The 20712-nt window shown below is 38.4% G+C and overlaps 1 protein-coding gene across 3 annotated transcripts in view; it reads right to left on the bottom strand.

Annotated features, from left to right (window-relative positions):
- LOC103279843 (uncharacterized) overlaps positions 1–18667 on the bottom strand; it is a 41362-nt gene extending 22695 nt beyond the window's left edge. For 2 of the 3 annotated variants that reach the window (XM_008116764.3, XM_008116766.3), the window contains exon 1: positions 18324–18666. In XM_008116764.3, coding sequence (XP_008114971.1) covers positions 18324–18352 — 29 coding nt within the window. In that variant the 5' untranslated portion in view covers positions 18353–18666. Of the gene's footprint in view, positions 1–18323 lie in introns of all 3 variants that reach the window. The other variant, XM_062976143.1, reaches the window with a different exon arrangement.
- Positions 18668–20712: the final 2045 nt, after the last annotated feature.

Genomic DNA, 20712 nt, shown 5'->3' with positions numbered 1-20712 from the left:
AAATAAACAGGGGAGGTGTGTGTGAAATGGAAGTTGCTTTGAAATAACTTGAAAGAATCAAATCACCAGGAAAAGACGGAATTCCAGCAGATCTGTTTCAAGCTATAGTGATAGAATTCTTTCAAATTCTAACAAAAATTGCAAACAAATATGGAATATAAAATACCTAACATACATGTTAGTCCCCAAGAAAGTGAAACAGGGGTTAGTAATAGGGTCAAGGCATTAATCTCGCATACAAGCAAAGTGATAGTCATTTTTTAAAAAAATGTATATATGTATTTTCATTTTTATGGAATGAAAAATCTCATGATGCCTACACTGGATTCAGAAAAGAGACATTAGAGAGCATGATAAATATTTATTGGATAATGTAGCACACTAGAAAATTTCTGAAGAAAACCAGATTGCACTTTATAGATTAAAGGAACTCCTTGGATTGTGTAGATTATGAAAATATATGCACCACTTTAAAATAAATGGATGTTAAACTACATTTATTCTATTGGGCAAATCATAGTCTGGACAAGAGGCCACTGCCAGGACATAAGTATGGAAAACTAGAATGGCTTCCAAGTGGGTCAGAAAGGGTGCATTTTTGTCACCCTATCTATTCAATATATATACAGAATATATTACATGGAAAATGGGATTAAATTCAGAGGAAGGAGGGAAAATGATCCATAATTTAGATTATGTAGTTAGAACTAGTTAGGAAGTCACTAGCAAAACAAAAATCAAAGACTTTGTATAGTTCCTAGTTAAAGCTAAGGAGGAAAGTGCCAAAGTAAGGTTACAGTTAGCTATTAAAAAATAAAAAATAATTACCACAGATTAATTTGGGTCTGATAGGCAATAAAGAATGAACGCTCGCTAGAAGCCAAAATGAGTAATCTAAGGCTACTGTACTTAGAAACACATCATGAAACAACATGGCTAACTGGAATAGACATGTTTGGTAAAGTGTAAAGCAACGGGGAAAGAAGAAGATGGCATTATATATTCAACTAGCTGTGCCCGGCCACGCGTTGCTGTGATGTTGTCTGGTGGTGTTGGTGAGAAATTGTTGAGATACTGGTGGTATTGAATGTCTCTTGTATGGTTGTCTTTATGTTTAGTATGCACACTGAAGTGGATTATATGGCAGTGTGGAGTCAAGATAATCCAGTTCAAAGCAGATAATATAAGATTCTAAATGGGTTATATAGATGTGGAAGGGCCTTGAGTCTACACTGCCATATAATCCAGTGCAAATTTGGTAATCTGTGGAAGAGGCCTAAGTGAGGCCTAACTGTGCCTGTCCCCTGGGCTGAGTAGGTTGCTAAGAGACCAAGTGGGCGGAGCTTAGCCTTGTAACTGGCAGCAATTGGATAAAAACTATTATTCCTCTCCCTCTAATTAGGACTTTATTTTTCTTTTCTTTGTGTTGTATCAACCTAGAGCTGTGAATGATGGGTTGTGTTGTTAAATTTCGAGGTTGGGGGGCCTGTAGTTTTGTTGTTTTGTCCGCTGCCCTGATGCCATCACTCTTTTATATATATAGATGATTCAGCTACGGAAGTTACAGACCTGAATTTGTAAGATTTCAATAGAGCTGTTGATGACCAGAGATCTTTGGCATATAGCAACTCACATAAACTCTCAAATGATATGAGCACTTCAGGTACAAAGAAGTTGATAGATTCTGTGGCTGGATACCAGTTTTTGCAAAACCACAGCAGTGACTGGTGGGCTCTGCTATATTTCTCTGTATGGAAATGACTGATTAATTAAAACTGGTTTATTTCCACAATAAACAAAGGTGTAATTACATTACAAGCGTAACTTAAAGGTACTGGCTGTAAAGGTATGGGAGTGGAAGCTTAGTAAATCGCAGACCAGTGTTTCCCAATGTGCTTGATATCACCTCCTGGGGGCACTGAAATGATCCAAGGGGTTGCAGTAACCTGGGGTGCAATTGAGGGGTGTTAAATAAAAATAAGGGAGTGGTGAAAACATAAAGAGAAGAAAAAATCGAAAACACGTTTTTACGTTTAATCTGTTGTGCAACACAGTTAAAACCGTAGTAATTACCGTATTTGCTCAAATCTAATGTTCACATTTTTTTTGGCTAAATTCCCTTCCCAAAATTACAGAGTGCATTCAATTTGCATAATATGGTAATCTTAATGCTGTGTCAAAGCAAAAGGGGAAGCTATTTAAAAGTGAGATACTGAAGGCACAATCGCAAACAGTGACAGCAAGGAGAAAAAATAGGAAAAGTGTAAAACAACCAGAATGGATGTCCAAAGAACTTTTAACTGAGCTAAGATTTAAAAGAGACATGCACGAGAAATGGAAAAGGGGGGGGGGGGGGAATCACCAAAGAGGAATTCAAATAACCAACATATATAGGGAAAAGGTTTGTAAAGCTAAGGCACAAAATGAGCTCAGGTTTGCCAGAGAGATTAAAAACAATAAAAGGGGTTATTTGGTTATGTCAGTAGAAAAAGGAAGAAAAAGGAAATGGCAGGGCCTCTGCATGGAGAAGGTGGTAAAATGCTAACAGGGGATAGGGAGAAGGCAGAGCTTCTCAACACCTTCTTTGCCTCAGTCTTCTCCCAAAAGGAGACTGTTGTTCTACCTGACCAGTATGAAGCCAAAGAGGCAATAAGGGAAATGCAACGCAAATAGGTAAAGAAGTAGTCCAGGAATACCTGGTTACTCTAAACCAGTGATTCCCAAAGTGGCGCTACTGCCCCCTGTTGGGTGCTGCAACAATCCAGGGAAGCGGTGATGGCCACAGGTACATATATATTTCTGTTTAATTACTATTAAAAATTTTAAAAATTAACTTCCAGGGCGCTGATTAATATTTTTTCTGGAAAGGGGGGAGGGTAGGCCAAATAAGTTTGGGAACCACTGCTCTAAACGAATTCAAGTATCCAAGGTTAGATGAACCACATCCAAGAATATTGAAGGAACTTGCAGAAGTAGTTTCAGAATTACTGGTAATAACCTTTGAGAATTCTTGGAGAACAGAAGTCCCAGCAGACTGGAGGAGGGCAAATGTTGTCTGTATCTTCAAGAAGGGAAAAAAGAGGACCCAAACAATTACCTTCAAGTCAGCCTGACATCAATACCAGGGAAGATCCTGGAGCAGATAATTAAGGAGGAAGTCTGCAATCACTTAGAAAGGAATGCTCTGATTACTAAAAGTCAATATGGATTCCTCAAAAACAAGTCATTCCCAACTAATATTATCTCTTTTTCAATAGAGTTACAAGATTGGTAGATGCAGGGAATGCTGTGAATATAGCAAATCTTGATTCTAGTAAGGCCTTTGATAAGGTCCCCCATGACTTTCTTGCAAGCAAACTAGTCAAATGTGGGCTTGGCAATGCTACAATTGGGTGGATCTGTAACTGGTTAAACAACCGAACCCAAAGGGTGCTCACCAATGGTTCCACTTCATTGTGGAAAGAAGTGACTAGTGGAGTGCTGCAGGGTTCAGTCCTGGGCCCATTACTGTTCAACATCTTTATTAATGACTTGGATGAAGTTTTAGAGGGCAAGCTTATCAAGTTTGCAGATGACACCAAATTGGGATAGCTAATACTCCAGAGCACAGATTCAGAATTTCAAATGACCTTAACAGATTAGACAACGGGGCCAAAACTAACAAAATAGTGTGCAGATCGAGGGAATTCATGGTGCCTCTCTATTCTGCTTGGTTAGGCCTCACTTGGAATACTGTGCCCAGTTCTGGGCACCAAGAAGATATTGGCAAGCTGAAAGGTGTCCAGAGGAGGGTGACTAAAATGATCAAAGGTCTGGAAACCATTCCCTAAGAGGAGCATCTTAAAGAACTGGGCATGTTTAGCCTGAAGAAGAGAAGATTGAGAGGAGACATGATAGCCATGTATAAATATGGGAAAGGGTGTCACAAGGAAGAGAGAGCAGGTTTGTTTTCTGCTGCCCTGGAAATTAGCACTCAGAGCAATGGGTTCAAATTACAGGAAAGGAGATTCCACCTGAACATTAGGAAGAACTTCCTGACCATAAGACTGGTTCGGTAGTGGAACACTTTGCCTCGGAGTGTGGTGGAAGCTTTTAAACAGAGGCTGGATGGTCATCTGTCAGGAGTACTTTGATAGTGATTTTCCTGCATGGCAGGGGCTGGGACTAGATTGCCCACATGGTCTCTTCCAACTCTATTATTACATGATTCTATTATTCTACTTCAGGAGCACCTGAGCTCCTTTTTGAGGGATGTCATCTCCAATTTAATTGCCATGGCTTAATGATATGAAATGCTGGGATTTGTAGTTTGGTGAAGCATCAGCATTCCTTAGCAGCCCCCATGACCCAATGGCATTGAGGCAGGGCAGTTAAAGTGCATTTGTTCTACAGCATAGATGCACCCCAAGGTTTTATTTTCTACTGTTGAAAGCTTTGGTGTTCTAATACTTTGATTTTAAAGAAGGAATTATAAGCATGCAACCACAGTAATGCACACCTTTTCTGGCCAAATTACAGACGGCACTTTTTGCTGATGCGCATTACATTGGCTAGAAAACTTTTTTGGTTTCAGGGTTTAGAGAATTGAGTTGCACATTAGATCCGATGGTGCATTAAACTAGAGTAAATATGGGTACTTTATTTTTCAAATGAACACACAAAATGTAAGTCATAGCTAATCAGTAATAAAGTCTGCCAACGAATATTAACAGGCAAGTGTTGGCAGGCAAGCATGTCATGCATTGTCGGGAAATCCAGCACGGATTGGCAGGAATATGTTGAGCGATGGTTTGTTTACAGTATGCTACTATAAATGACATGTATAAAAACTAATTTTGATTGTTTCTGATTCGTGTGACAAGTGGTTAGCAATGGTGGAAGTACAATAAGTATTTTTTTAAATAATTCATGCTGCTGACAAAAATAGAACTGAACATTGATAAATTGATAGTCGTGCACTAGATCCGTCATTTTTATTTAGGATTCTTTTTAATGTTTTTAAAATATTTGTAAATTAATTAATTTTAAATTTAAATTAAATTTTTATTTTAATATTATCCTTCATTATCTTAATTTTGAAAATGTTACAATTGATTTTAATAATTTTGTAATCCAAGTGTCTTATTTGCAACATCTTTTTTACCATATTATAGGATGTAGGTAGAAATACAGATGCATAAAGGAACACAAATTTATCACTGCACCTGTTTGTTCACTTAAAGATCATTGATTACCAGAGGAGGGTGAGTATTTTTTTTAAAAAAGGGGGCAGTAGGCCAAATATGTTTGGGAACCTCTGCTTTAGGGTCACTTTAATTAAAAAAATGTATTGAAGGCACACAACAAATTGAAAAAGCCCACAAAGTAGGCACATTAATCCTTCTGAAGAGGGCTTTCCAAAAGAGTTCCAGCAGAGAAGAGCTGGAGTCCATCTCAAGCAGGAATAGTATTAGTAATCAGCTTCTGACAGTTTGAATTCCAAGCTGTCCGCAATTATCATCCTTATAAAGTGGTCCTCTCAGCATTACTTTGCCCAGTTCTGCAATCTGAGTGGCTATAGCTAGCTCCCAAATCTTCAATTCCTCCACAGTATCTCTGGGCCCCATAGCACTGATCCAAAGTGATGGTCATGGAGACACAAGGAAATTAAAATTGTCAGTAGCAAAACAGCTAGGACTTTTCTTGCAGCAAGGGTATGTGCTCTTGCTGAATTCACCTGATCATGGAAAAGTAAGGATACATGGACGGGTTCTGGTAACTACATGTGGAAAGAGGGGTCCTTTAAATAACACAGTCCTAAATTCTTAGGATACTTTTGAATTGGATCCAGGAGGGAAAAGCAATACTTCTGACAAGGCATTGATATATGGTTGAATTACCACATTACACACACACACACACACACACACACACACACAGGTTAAAGTATATCTTTCTGTCCCACAAAGGCTGTTGCTAGATGAAGTGGTCCTCTGTGATGTCATTGGGAAAGAAATGTGACCTTTGTATGAGGGGATGGGAGGAAGGGAGGAAAGAGCCATAAAGGGAGCCATATTGCCATGGAGACATTGTGAGGTAGACTCTTTATGAACTGGATAAGGGAGAAGAGAGAAAGGGAAAAAGGAAAGAAAGGGAAAGGAAATGGAAAATGTATGAGGGGAGCAAGGCTGGCTAGTGGGGGGGGGGGGAAGTATTTAGTCAGATACCAATTGTACAAGTTCTCCCACTTAAAAAGATGAGAGAGGCCTGTAACTGACATCATAGGTAAATCTTGACTATGAGAGACAACATAATAAAGGTAGGTAAAGGTTTTCCCCTGACATGTAGTCTAGTCGTGACCGACTCTGGGGGTTGGTGCTCATCTCAATTTCTAAGCCGGAAAGCCGGCGTTGTACGTAGACACCTCCAAGGACACGTGGCTGGCACGACTGCATGGAGCACCGTTACCTTCCCGCCGGAGCGGTACCTATTTATCTACTCACATTTGCATGTTTTCGAACTTCTAGGTTGGCAGGAGCTGGGGCTAACAGTGGGCGCTCATTCTGCTCCCGGGATTTGAACCTGGGACCTTTTGGTCCACAAGTTCAGTAGCTCAGCGCTTTAACTCACCCTAACACACTGTGCCACCATAAGAAAACACATCCAGAAAATCACAGTGTCTGATTTTTCACAAAAGTTCATCTCAATACTTTGTTATATATCCTTTATTGGCAATGACAGAGGTCAATCGTTTTCTGTAAGTCCTCACAAGGTTGGCACACACTGTTGCTGGTATGCTGGCCCATTCCTCCATGTGGATCTCCCCAAGAGCAGTGATGTTTTGGGACTGTCGCTGGGCAATACGGACTTTCAACTCCCTCCAAAGGTTTTCTGTAGAGTTGAGATCTGGAGACTAGCTAGGCCACTCCAGGACCTTGAAATGTTTCTTATGAAGCCACTCCTTCGTTGCCATGGCGGTGTGCTTGGATCATTGTCATGCTGAAAGACCCAGCCACATTTCATCTTCAGTGCCCTTGCTGATGGAAGGAGGCTTGCACTCAAAATCTCACAATACATGGTCCCATTCATTCTTTCATGTATATGAATCAGTTGCCCTGGTCCCTTTGCAGAGAAAAAGCCCAAAGCATGATGTTGCCACCCCCATGCTTCACAGTAGGTCTGGTGTTTTTTGGATGCAACTCCGCATTCTTTCTCCTCCAAACACGAGTTGTGTTTCTGCTAATTCTATTTTGGTTTCATCTGATCATATGACATTCTTCCAGTACTCTTCTGGATCATCCAAATGCTCTCTAGCAAAATTCAGTCGGGCCCAGACATGTACTGGCTTAAGCAGGGGGACACGTCTGGCACTACAGGATCTGAGTAGTGTGTTACTGATGGTAGCCTTTGTTATGTTGGTCCCAGCTCATTCACCAAGTCCCCCCGTGTGGTTCTGGGATTTTTGCTCCCTGTTCTTGTGATCATTTTGACCCCACGGGGTGAGATCTTGCATGGAGCCCCAGATCAAGGGTGATGCTCAGTGGTCTTGTATCTCTCCCATTTTCTAATTATTGCTCCCACAGTTGATTTCTTCACACCAAGCTGCTTGGCTATTGCAGATTCAGTCTTCCCAGTCTGGTGCAGGGCTACAATTTTGTTTCTGGTATCCTTCGATAGCTCTTCACCATAGTGGAGTTTGGAATGTGACTGCTTGAGGTTGTGGACAGTTGTCTTTTATACTGATAACAAGTTTAAATAGGTGTCATTACTACAGGTAATGAGTGGAGGACAGAGGAGCCTCTTAAAGAAAAAGTTACAGGTCTGTGAGACCCAGAAATCTTGCTAATTTGTAGGTGACCAAATACATATTTTTCTACCTATGATGTCAATTACAAGCCTCTCTCATCTTTTTAAATGGGAGAACTTGTACAATTGGTATCTGACTAAATACATTTCCCCCCCACTGTATATATGATAGTATACTCATAAAGTACAGAATTACCTCAATGTAGTATTTAGGATAATGATATATAGAATATAACACGAGAAATTAAATCTGTGAGATGATGTGTTTGTATCATTCATAGTCATTACGAAACTAGATTCAGTTGGGGGGAAATGCCAGATATTCAGTGAAATGCAAATAAAGATAAGACTAGAAGATACTTGGGAATGAATCCTGCTAGTACAATAGACAAGGCAGCAAAAGATTTCTAAGTGCAATATGAAACACTGGATAAAGATATTTCCAGTGTAATTGAGATATAAAGATCTATAAAGATCAGCTAGTAGGCTGAATGGGCATTCAGGAATAAAAATATCAAGAACATACAAATCAAGACTGCCACTTGGCACGTCTCCACTGCACAGAGGGCTGTTGATACAGCAGTTCCCGATGAAATGATGGACTAATAACTGACTGGAAATGCTACCCAAACATGCTTATACTGCTACTGGATGGACATATATGTTCCAATATGCTTGAAATGGATGACAACAGTTTATATAACTAGGGCCATTAAGATGCTAATAATACGGAAAGAAATACATATGTGAATGTCTAGTTATAGTACAGATGGAATTATATGCTTGAATGGATAATTGGCTTAGTTGTAATTTAAAATGGTTATCAATATGACACAAGAGAGAATACATGTGGAAGCCTTCATGAAATATCTTTATAATGCTTTAACAGACACTATGTGAAACGTGTTGTCGAAGGCTTTCATGGCTGGGATCACAGGGTTGTTGTATGTCTTTCGAGCTGTGTGGCCATGTTCCAGAAGTATTCTCTCCTGACGTTTCGCCCACATCTATGGCAGGCATCCTCAGAGGCTGTGTGGCATGGATTCATGCCACACAGCCTCTGAGGATGCCTGCCATAGATGTGGGCGAAACGTCAGGAGAGAATACTTCTGGAACATGGCCACACAGCCCGAAAGACATACAACACTATGTGAAACCATGGAGAACAAGGTTCTATTTAGTTGCTTAGAAGGATTATGTTCTTGCATGTACAGTATTACCAAACCTGTAAAAGAATACGAATACGAATACGAAATGTCCTGATGAAAAAGTAACATTGCGATGGTTATATAATGTAATGTACTAAATATACAATACAATGTGAATTAACATGCCTTTCTCCCTAAGTGGAATGCCTGTATGTGTGTGCGTGTATGTATCTATGTATGTTTGTGTGTATACATTTATATCTATTCTTACAAATATATTAAATAGCCTAAAACAATACCAAAGAATCTGATTATTTACTATGTAAATAATCTGAAATTACAATACTTAAGAAAGCTTGTGGAATGTTAATGGTAACTCTATGTGGTTTAATTACTATCATAATTTGGGTATTCAGGTGGTAGGAAAGTCATAGCAAGTGGCACCAGACAGAATCTAGAATCAGCTGACAAGTGGAAGGACTACTAGTCCCACAGTCTATAACAATGGTTCCCAACCCTTTTGACTTGAGGAGCCCTTTTTAGAATCAATTTTTCTGTGTGACAGACTGGCATTCCGCTCAGCTTCATTGTCTGTCTGACTACAATAATTTTGGAGTTAGTGGCAGCAGAACAACCAAGTGTCATCTGCTAGAGGAGTTGCAAACATTACATTAGAAATGTTTTTGTTCTGAATGTAATTTCTAGTTTTCTACTTTTTATTTCTTATTTTTAAATTTCATTCAATTTGTATTTATTTTATTTTCCTGGAGTGGCCATGGAGCCTTTAGGAAGTGCACGCAGATCCCTTAGAGCTCCAAGAAGCACAGGTTGGAAACCACTGATCTAAAAAATAGGGGTGGGGACTACATCTGTTTCACTTTGATTGGACCTTTGAACAATGCTGAAATGCATTGTTTAAATAACCCAACTGTTTAGTTAGTGATGGATATATGAAAACAAGTTGTTTCCTCCTATGTTGAAAACAGATAATAAAACTAAACACACAAACTCATTTGCAGTGTTTTAACTTTTATTTACCATTTGACAGGACTTGCTCAATGCTATATAACAGGAAAATATGTTTGAAAGATAACTAAACATCAGACTAGATAGAGGATTCAAAGAATGCTTCTATTTGAAATTGAGTATTTCCAGCACTGGTGTTCTTTCAGTCTACATAAAAATCAAGAGTTCCTTTTCAGGCTGTCTAAGCAGTTTCTTACATCCTGATTTCTTGAATGATGCTAAAATATCAATTAACTTTTCAGTAAGACTAGAGGGAAAAATTAAGAGGAATTGCACTAACAGAATACCTACCCTGGTCTGTGATAGTTATCAACAAGGTATTTTTCTTTTCTCAAGCCTAATAAGGGGTATATGAATTCAAAATGTAGGAATGTTAGAGAAAAACGTAACTGACCTCTATAATTCTCCTTTATAGTGCTACACCATCTTTCTGCTTGTGAGGTTCTTATGTTCCATAATAGTCAGAGCAGTGAATGAATTATGTTCTATTCTGGGGTCCTTGCAGCCTACTCATAAGTACAAGCAATTAAGACTGCCTGCAATTCTCTTCTGATAACTGAATGGCAGCAGATATGTCATAGGACAAATATTTTAATCATAGACTGACCCAGAGCTCAATTCTGCACATTTCTTTGTGCACTGGAGATATATTTTAGAATAAACCATATGAAGATAGTGTTTATCATTTTTGAGGGACAAAAATGCAATAACTGGGAACATAAGCATAAGAACGACTATACTCAAAGCATTTTTGCATGCGCACGACACAATGTCATGAATTCTCAGCAGTTAACAGAACTGATACAGTAGCATATATTAAGCTGTACTTAAAGACAAAAAAATATACGCATGTACAATTATTGCCATGCTGCTATTCAATTAACACCTACTTCCAAGGATGGATGGGAAACATGTATACTTATCCATGTTTTCAACTACAATGATCACAATTCCTCACTGTTGGCTTTGTTAGGTAAATTGAGATAAGCGGCTGTCTAAGATGTTATTTAAAGCCCAATTTAAAACATATTTTCAAGTTCTTTAACAAGAAGTATTTGTCCACAACAGACTTTCTCCTGTGTACTCAGATTTATTTATGAACTATCTCTTCTACTGAATACCTGGCCTACATATTGTGCCACATTTCTGTTGGACAGAATGCTTGTTGAGATCCTTCTTAGCTACTGAAAGCATGCTAATTCAAAACAGAAATATGTTGAAAAAACATACTGGTAATGTTACGTGGATGAACAACTGGAATGAAATTTGTAATGCCCTTATCTGTATTCCTACAAATATAACGAATCTGTAAGAAAAAACTAACATGTAAAGTTTTAATTACCTTAATTTTGACCCTCCCAAGTGAAATTAATATTTCTACCATCACATGAATTAAATAAAATAAAGATTTCCAATAAATGATAGGTGAAATAAAGAGACACAGAAGTACAGTTGGTAACTTTTATTGAATCAGCTTCTCCAAAATATACAAAACAAGTTCAGCGCTTTACTAAGGTTAACTCAAAGATCTTAGTTTTATTTCAAGATTTAGATAAAACATGCTTGTACAGAGTTGTGTATGTGATCCTTTAAAGGCAGCAGTAGCAAAATAAGTAGGGAATATCTTCTTTCACACAATACTGTTGTATCATCCAAATATTTGGTGGTCTCTGCAAGTTTTTAAACTGAGGCAATCTGTTGGGAGCGCTTTCATTGTATTTCCTAGAGTGACAGGGAGTTGGACTGGATGGCCCTTGTTTTCTCTTCTAACTCTAGTATTCTATTTTATATATGGAAAAAAGGTTATTCGATGAAGATACAGTGTTCCCTCACTACTTTGCGGTTAGCTTTTCACAGATTCACTGTTTTGTGGTTTTTAATAAAAATAAATAATGTTATAAATCATAAAAATTATGATTTACAGTGGCAGTGGTCTCAGTCAGTTGCGAGTGGCGGGGCGGAGAAGGAGCCCAAACGGCAGTGGGAGGAGAAGGAGGCGGCGCCATGTTCCCTGCCTCTTTCTTCCCTTCCTTCCTCCCTCCCTCTTTCTACTTCCTTCGTAAGGAGAAGCCTAACGTTCCTACTTTGCGGATTTTCACTTATTGCGGGTGGTCCTGTAACACTGTAATACTTTTCCCCCCTCTAGAACGGAATAAAATGACTAGTATGTCCTTTAAAAAAGTTTTTCTTCAAGCTGCAAATCTCCCTATCTTCAGGAGAATCTTGCATTCTTCTATGTTCTTTTTCTACGATTATCCAATTTCAAAGCAGGAACTGGAGTCAGTGCTATCATAGTAATAAATTAAAAAAACTGTTATGTTAAACTGACCAAAACTATGGTTAGAACTCCTTGCATGCTTCTTTCTTTCAAAACTGTTTTATTTGATCATCTGTTTCAGTGGTGCAGCAGCTTTTGGAGGTAGACTGAACTGACATAGTTTTAGATATCACAGTGATGCAGTTAGCAAAATAATTTGAAATCATAATCTTAAATTCTGGTTTGTCAATTTTAACTAACACTAGTTAAGATCTATTGCATTACATAAACTGTTGAGACATCTCAAATGAAGTTATTTTGCGTTTCATGCTGAGCTTTCTGTTGGATAAAAAGAAACAATCTACATTTATATATTATGCAAATATACTAATAGATTTTCTGTCAATGAACTCAAGGTAATTTACAGTTAAAGATATTGCTTATGATCTAATGAACAAAATGAAAAGTAGGGAAAGAAAACAGAGCTAACCTCACATACAGATGGAGCTTTCTTATTGCTTGTATAGAGCAATAGGAAATTATCTTTGACTGTCAAATGAATAACACTCCATATTTGTAACAGAGGTACCAGTTCAGCATCTCTTTCTATTCTAAACAAGAGATGAGATAGTATTCTAGCACTTTATTTTTGAAAAATAACCAACTTCACAAATAGATACATTACAATGTATGAAGTTGTCAACAGAAGGCAATGCAACACTTCCCAAGACACCCACCACCTCAAAATTCAATTTTTTTGAAACACAGTAAACTAATTTTATAGACACACCCTTTTTTTAAAAAAAACCAACAAAAGAGAACTCCATGGGCAACTGTAATGCCAGGAAAAGGCAATTTAGAGAGCTTCTGCTAACAGAGATAAATCAAACAGTGTAAAATAATAGGTGCAAAACATCTCACAATGTGGCTGTGACATGAAGGCAATTTTGGATTGTCTCTGTATTACAAATGTAACACAAATTACTCTTAATTACAGTGAGACTAAGGCTGCTTCTACACAACAATTTAAATTGAGTCAGGACGTGGAGGAAAGATACTGGTTTGCTGAGGAGTGCCTATAGCACCCCACAAACCAATTCCAAACTGGAACAGTGGCCACAAAGATCCACTGATTGTGGATTGATCTGATCTAAGGAATATTTTTCCCTACCTCATTCAGCAAAATGCACTGATAAGAAGCAGACTGTCCAATGAGAATCAGCTCTGCCCTCAGAGGTGCTCCTAATATAGATCTTAGATTCTTGGTATCAACTGATCAACTTCAGTGGATTTTATGGCTTCATCTGAATTTCTGGTGAGTTTTTAATACACTATTTCCAGTTGGATGTATGTTGCAGTGTACATTGAGGATGCACATTTTATAGAAAATCTCAAGCAGATTTTAGTGCCTATGTAGAGGGGTGGTTTGTCTACAAACTTAAACTCTGTTTCACAAAATTAAGAAAGTTGGTTGCAACATGAAAGTTACCTATCATTATCCTCAAAAATCTACAAAATTTGTGTAGTTCTATTTGTTGTATATCAAATTATACAGTATGTGAGAATTTTTAAAAAGTTTTTAAAATACTATCCAAGGCTCCAGTAGGTTGGTGTAGATCAGGTACGGGCAAACTATGAATCAGTAATTACCATCCCTGTTCCCTGTGTACCAGTTTCCTCCAAAGTAGCTCTTAGTAGGCAGCCATGCTAATCTGATTTCTGTAGGGACCTACAAAGCAACATGTGATGAAGAAATGTGCCTTGCATTTACACAGTGAGATTCTAGCAACAACTTATCCAACTGAATTGTAAAATGAGCTCACAGTCCTTTTAAACAGAGAACCCAGATAGTCAGTGCTGACAGAAATTGAGTCAAATTCAATCAAGCGGGAGGGGGGGGGGGGAGAGATCAATATTTTAATGGGATGTCCAAAGTAGTTTACGTAAGTTCAAAATTATAGGATACCCTTAAATGGCACTCCCCCCTCCCCCCAACAGCATAATGAAAACTAGGTTGTCTCAACAGCAATGGAAAACTGGGACATCAAGGGGATATTCTATAAGACAAAAGAGCTGGCCAAGTAGCATAATGACCAAGAGTACTCATGTCAGACAGAAGAATGGCTTTGGATGGCTGCACAGGTTAACTAAAGATAAGAAATACACTCTGCTAAAACCAGAAAAACATAGAGCAAGTAACAATTCTGTTAATTATAATAACAGAAACCAATTAAAAGTTTAAGTTTAGAGATGATAAAGATTGATAGTAAATTAAACAAAGTTTATGTATAACAGAAAACAAAAGTGTCTCGGCCACCCATGTGGATATTTTTGGAGTATATCATATTTTGGAATTCCAGTTAAGTGATGCTGAATCTGTCCTGTATTAGATAAATTTAAGCATTAGTAGTACTGATTATCTATCTTTCACATCCTTTAGTCTATGGAATAGGAGACATTCAAGGACATGCTCAGAACTGATGGCTCTCTTACATTTCCTTTCAACAAAGGAACGCTTCACAATCTTAGAAAGTTAATAAAATAGCCTGTTACTCTTCTGATTAAGTACAACTCCAAAGTAATCTAAAGCTCTTAGTAGTAGTATTGCTTTTTATGTAAATATCGACTTCATTAAACTAAAATGGGTGTTAATATATTGTTTCTTAGGGTCCACTGCATGCCTAAATCCAAATGCCTGTCATTTAGGAACACCCAATCAAAGCACTCCCAACAGATGGCCATCCAGCCTCTATTACAAAATCTCCAGAGAAGGAGATTCTACCATACTATGAGGCAGCATATTCTACTGACAAACCAAAAGTGAAATTAATATATAGTAATGGTTTGGGATATAAATTAACAAGTTTTTCCACACCATACAACTTAAGGGAAGTTTTAAGAAAATTAATGGAATCTCCAATTTACTGAGAAAATTATCATAATACAGAATACCTGTCACCCCTGCGGAGAAGAAAATACTGTTTCCATGCTTCTGAGATGGAACAAGCCAAGTATTTACTATATAACAAAATTTGAAAAAATCTGTTTGTGGTTTGAAAGTGTTATTTCCTGTTTAATTATGCGGTACTTACTTTGAAAATAGTTGTTATACTCCAAAAACTTTATTTTTGTGGCTGCTGCAAACTATGTTGAATTGGTGGAAATACTATGCAATATTCATTGAAATGTGCTGCAGAATGTCCCGCAATAACAAAGGTTTTTGCAGTTTAATAAACTTTTTCCATTTTAATGATAGAACCAATTAGGAAATGACATTTATAACCCAAACACAAAAAATTGTGTTACGTAGTGATCTGCTGGACATTGAAGACAACATGATGATTGGTCTATAAAGTTAGAATTTATCTGGCTAGGTAGTACAGATCATTTCACCTTCTAGATGTTTACAATGTCAGTTTTGAAAAGCCCCAGATAACTATGATAAGAATTAAATATGTAAGCCATGGTTCAAAATGCCCAGAAAGTCAAAGTCCACCTCCCTTCCCCCCAACTACCATCTTTGTTCAGATAATAGCTTAATGTCTTTTTGTCTTTCAATTGCATTTAATTTGCATGGGTCTTTCTTGTCTTTCAACTGCATGGGTATCAAACTTCCCAAATAATACCCATTTTAAGCTGTTCTCTCAATGTTATGATCAAGTTCACCTTTCCCTGTGCTGATCAAGAGGTAACTGAACTGATCAATTTCTTATCAGCTGCACTTGTTTCAGCTGTCATTTAAAAACATTCTCAACATCTAACGAATAATAAGTCAATTAATTTAGAATCTAAGTTCACATATCAAACCTTTTCTAAGATTTCTGAACTTTTATATTAATAATTTAAATCAGGTAACCAAAACTTGAAGCACAGATTATGTTGGGAATTTAACAGAAGGTTATCAGAATGTGGATGATGAATGGAAATAGGGGAGAACGGAAAAATATAAAACTGAAGCGTGTTTGAGTACAGCAAATTATTTGTTGGAACTATATAACATAATCATTTAGAAATATTATTGTTTAGAAGTACAGTTTTTTTTAAAGAAAAATTCTAAGCAGGCAGCAACTTTAATACACAACTTTTTTGGTTTCATGGTTTTGAAAATTGAGTTGCACATTAGATTCGACAAAATATGGGTATGTAGTTTTATATCTACAGAGGGCCCTCGATATTCACTGGGGTTTGGTTCCAGGACCCCCTGTGAGTATTAAAATTCGTAGATGCTCAAGCCCCATTTGTACACAATTATGTAGTAAAATGGGGTTCCCTCGTATAAAAATGGCAAAATCAAGGGTTACTTCCAGCCATTTAAAAAATGGTACTGTTGCATTATATGGGCGGAGGCCACATGGGGGCGCTAGACAGAGAAGGATACTTAATTTTATTGGAAGAAGGGGGTTGAAGGAGTTAAACCATTTCCCCTTGTTTTCTTGTTATTTCCCCAAGCCATGTCCCCGGGAGGGGGAAAATAACCAGTGAAAACGGAGAAAATGGTTCTCCTCTTTCAACTCTCCCCCCAATAAAATGGGCTATCCTTCTTTCTAGGTCCCTTTTTGGAGTCCGCCTGGATAATGGACCAGTACCCTTTTCCCGTTTTCCCCCCATCCCTGTTGCCGTTGTTGAAACAACCATCGTTTGCGATATGGGGAAGGGGGGGGGGGAATAACCAGCGAAAATGAGAGAAATGGTTTTCCTCCTTCATTTTCCCCTCCCATAAAATGGACTATTCTTCTCTTTCTAGTGCCCCCTAGTGGCCTCCACATGGATAATGGAACAGTAACTAAAAATAATAATCCAGCTGTAGTTTGTTGAATCCATGAATGCAGAACCCGTGGCTACAGAGGGCCGACTGCATCCCTGTTTCTCACTAAGTTGAGGCTTAAAAAAAGGCCCCATCTATTCTGACTTCTTTTAATTTAAATTTTTATTATTATTTATACACAAAAGAAAAACAGTGATATACATTAACAAACAAAGCACGTAACATACAAAACAGTGGCATACATAGTAGACAACACATTCCCTCCATTTCCCCCAACCATGAACCCACCACTGTGGACTTCCATCCCTGTTCACTATAACATCTATCTTATAATACCTACCCCTATAAATTCCCTAAATAGTTCCCCTTGTGGCATCATTAAAGTCCGCTTTTGCCTGTTTTTCCACGATGTGCAAAGACTATCCAGCATTTTTTCTTTTGCAAATTCTTCATCACTTTCACCTCGAAGTCCATTAGACAGCTGTGAGGCATCTTCCACAAAGCTGAATAAAATCCCCCATTTTCTGCTTTGAACTGGAATATATGGCAGTGTGGACTTGGATAACTCAGATCAAAGCAGATATTTTGGGATTTTCTGCTTTGATATTCTGGGATATAGGGCTGTGTGGTAGGGCCCCAAGTCCACACTGCCATATATACCAGTTCAAAGCAGGTAATGTGGGACTTTTTTTTGGATGTGTGGAAGGGGCTTAGATTATACTCTAGAATGTATTTATATAATCTGGAGATTAAGCCCTTATTTCCCATAGTGAAAATGCACTCCAGTTTAGATTTCTTTTCATGAAAGTCTGACAAACTTATTATGGTTTATATGTTATTATTTACTATGTATATTTCCTTTTGTCCTAATGTATCTGTGTGTTTTATACCTTGTTGTTAGCCAGTTTGAATCCCCAATGGGGGAGAAAAGCGGGATATAAATAAAAAATAATCATAACTACTCAAGTCAGATTCAAACCAGTAGAGTAGATAGGAAATCCTGGAACCAGTTTGCGGCCTGGTTAGTGAAGACAGCCCAAAGAGCACTAATGTTCCTGATGGGCTCTTTCGCATGTCTCTATAGATGTCTGAACTGCATTAAATGGTCAGTGTAGATGAGAGCCAAAAAGGAAGAAGTGTCTGAGGAAGGCGCACTGATAAACAGTGTGGGGTACAATACTCACCTGGGGGATGGCGAGAGGCATCTTCTGCTTGTGTTTCGCGTGGCCAATACTCACCTTTCCTGACTGTGTGTTGCCAAGAAGCAGGCAGCGGGTGGGGCTGTGAGCGCCCCCTCCCTTCTGCGTCTTTCCCCCTCGGATACATTGGTGGGGATACTTACCCATCGGGGATTGTGTTCTTCTTGACCATGCTGAGGTGCCAATGAGTGGCGACGGCAAGCAAACCAGTCTGTTCTGTTCCAGTCACGGCTGCCTTTCGGGGCCTAAGGATGAGGAGAGCACTGGGCCCTTTCCACACTTATCCCTTCTTTAGCAGAGCAAAACAACGCCTCAGGCTGAGTCCCAAACGCAGCTTTATTACTTTTATCTCCTTATTTCTTTCTAAAGATGCTTTCATGTCCCTTAAAGAGCCTTTTTCTTCCACCGACGGCCTTCTGCTTCCCAAACAGCGAAGTTCTCCTCCCCTTTCCGCTTCCAGCCCACTGACTGAACGTCGCATCGCGAAACTTGCATTAGCGGCCTTGCCAATGCCTCTCCTCTCGCGAGAGTTGGGAGGCATCACTCCAATACTGACAGGAATGAAGTCGAGGGTTCCGCCAGGGACTTCAACTCCCAGAAGCCTCTGCCGGTTTAGCAAACGGAGTAGAATTCTGGGAAATGTAGTCCCCAAACCTTGAGGTGAATCGCTGATGTAGGTAGTGTAAGGCAACCTACAGAGAGTATAGGAAGGTATTATATAGGCTAGCAAAACTAAGGCTCCTTCCACAGCGCTGTATAATACCCCACGTTTTCTGCTTTGAACTGGAATATATGGCAGTGTGGACTCGGAAAACCCAGTGCCTTTCCACACAGCCATATAACCCAGAATATCAAGGCAGACCATGCACAATATCTGCTTTGAACTGGGATTTTATATAGCTGTGTGGAAGGGCTCCCAGAATATCAAGGCAGATACTGTAATCCACAATATCTGAGTCCACACTGCCATATAATCCAGTTCAACGCAGATGTTATATAGCTGTGTGGAAGGGGTCCCAGAATATCAAGACAGATCATCCACAATATCTGCTTTGAACTGGATTATCTGAGTCCACACTGCCATATGGATTTTATGCGGCTGTGTGGAAATTCAACATGGATTTTATGCAGCTGTGTGGAAGGGGCCCCAAAATATCAAGGCAGATAGTCTGCAATATCTGCTTTGAACTGGGTTATTTGAGTCCACACTACCACATAATCCAGTATAATGTGGATGTTATGGAGCTGTGTCTAAGGGGTCTCTGAATATCAAGGCAGATCATCCCCAATATCTGCTTTGAACTGGATTATCTGAGTCCACACTGCCATATAATCCAGTTCAACGTGGAATTTATACAGCTGTGTGGAAGGGGCCCCAGAATATCAAAGCAGATACAGTCAGTAGAGTCTTGCTTATCCAACATAAACAGGCCGGCAGAACATTGGATAAGCTAAAATGTTGGATAATAAGGAGAGATTAAGTCAAAGCCTATTAAACATCAAATTACGATATGATTTTACAAATTGAGCACTAAAACACCATGTTTTACAACAAATCGACAGAAAAAGCAGTTCAATATGGTAACATTAGGTAGTAATTACTATATTTACAAATGTAGCACAAAAACATTGCAATGCATTGAAAATTGACTACAAAAACATTGACTACTAAAATTGACTACAAATAAAGATAGAATTGCATAAAATGAATTTATAGTAACAACATTGTCGGAAGTTAAATGTGTTCAGTCCTTGCTGCTTAGAGAAATAGCTGTGGATCCGGGCGGGAGGCAGACTATGTTGGATAATACAGAACATTGAATAAGCATAGGTCGGATAAGTGAAACTCTACTGTAATCCACAATATCTTCTTTGAACTGGATTATCTGAGTCCACACTGCTATATAATCTAGTTCAATGTGGATCTTACCGATATGTAGCTATGTGGAAGGGACCCCAGAATATGAAGGCAGATCATCCACATATCTGCTTTGAACCCCAAAGGAGACTCAACTTGCTCTGATGTTCTACAATTTACTTTAATGTTTCTGTGTTGTAAGATAGAACTGAACAAAAACGGTCCCGAAATTTGTGGGGGGAGAAACTATATGTAATACAACCTTTTTGTGTTTTTTTGAACCAGAATATTTAAACAGCTGGCTCCTGAAATGCTGGCTTGTCTGGAAGTGTTATACTGGAATGTGAGCATACAAGTCAGATTTATTAGGTTGACGTTATTTATATTTTATATATTGACATTCTTTTTATGTTTCTCTAAAGGGGGATCATGGCAAGACAGATACATTTTATTGACTGATTTGTCTATTTAAACACAACAAAATAGAGGCATCCTTTCTTCAAAATGCTTGGGACGAAATGTGACCCGTATTTCTGATTTTTGTGGATTTTGGAATATTTAGATATACATAACTAAATATGTTGGAGATGGGACCCAAGTCTAAACATGACATTTATTTATGTTTCATACACATTTTATATCCATAACCTGAAGATAGTTTTATGCCAGAAAAA

Source organism: Anolis carolinensis, chromosome 3 (assembly GCF_035594765.1).
Source record: "Anolis carolinensis isolate JA03-04 chromosome 3, rAnoCar3.1.pri, whole genome shotgun sequence".
Taxonomy (NCBI): Eukaryota; Metazoa; Chordata; class Lepidosauria; order Squamata; family Dactyloidae; genus Anolis; species Anolis carolinensis.
This window is presented reverse-complemented; position numbering and strand designations above follow the sequence as displayed.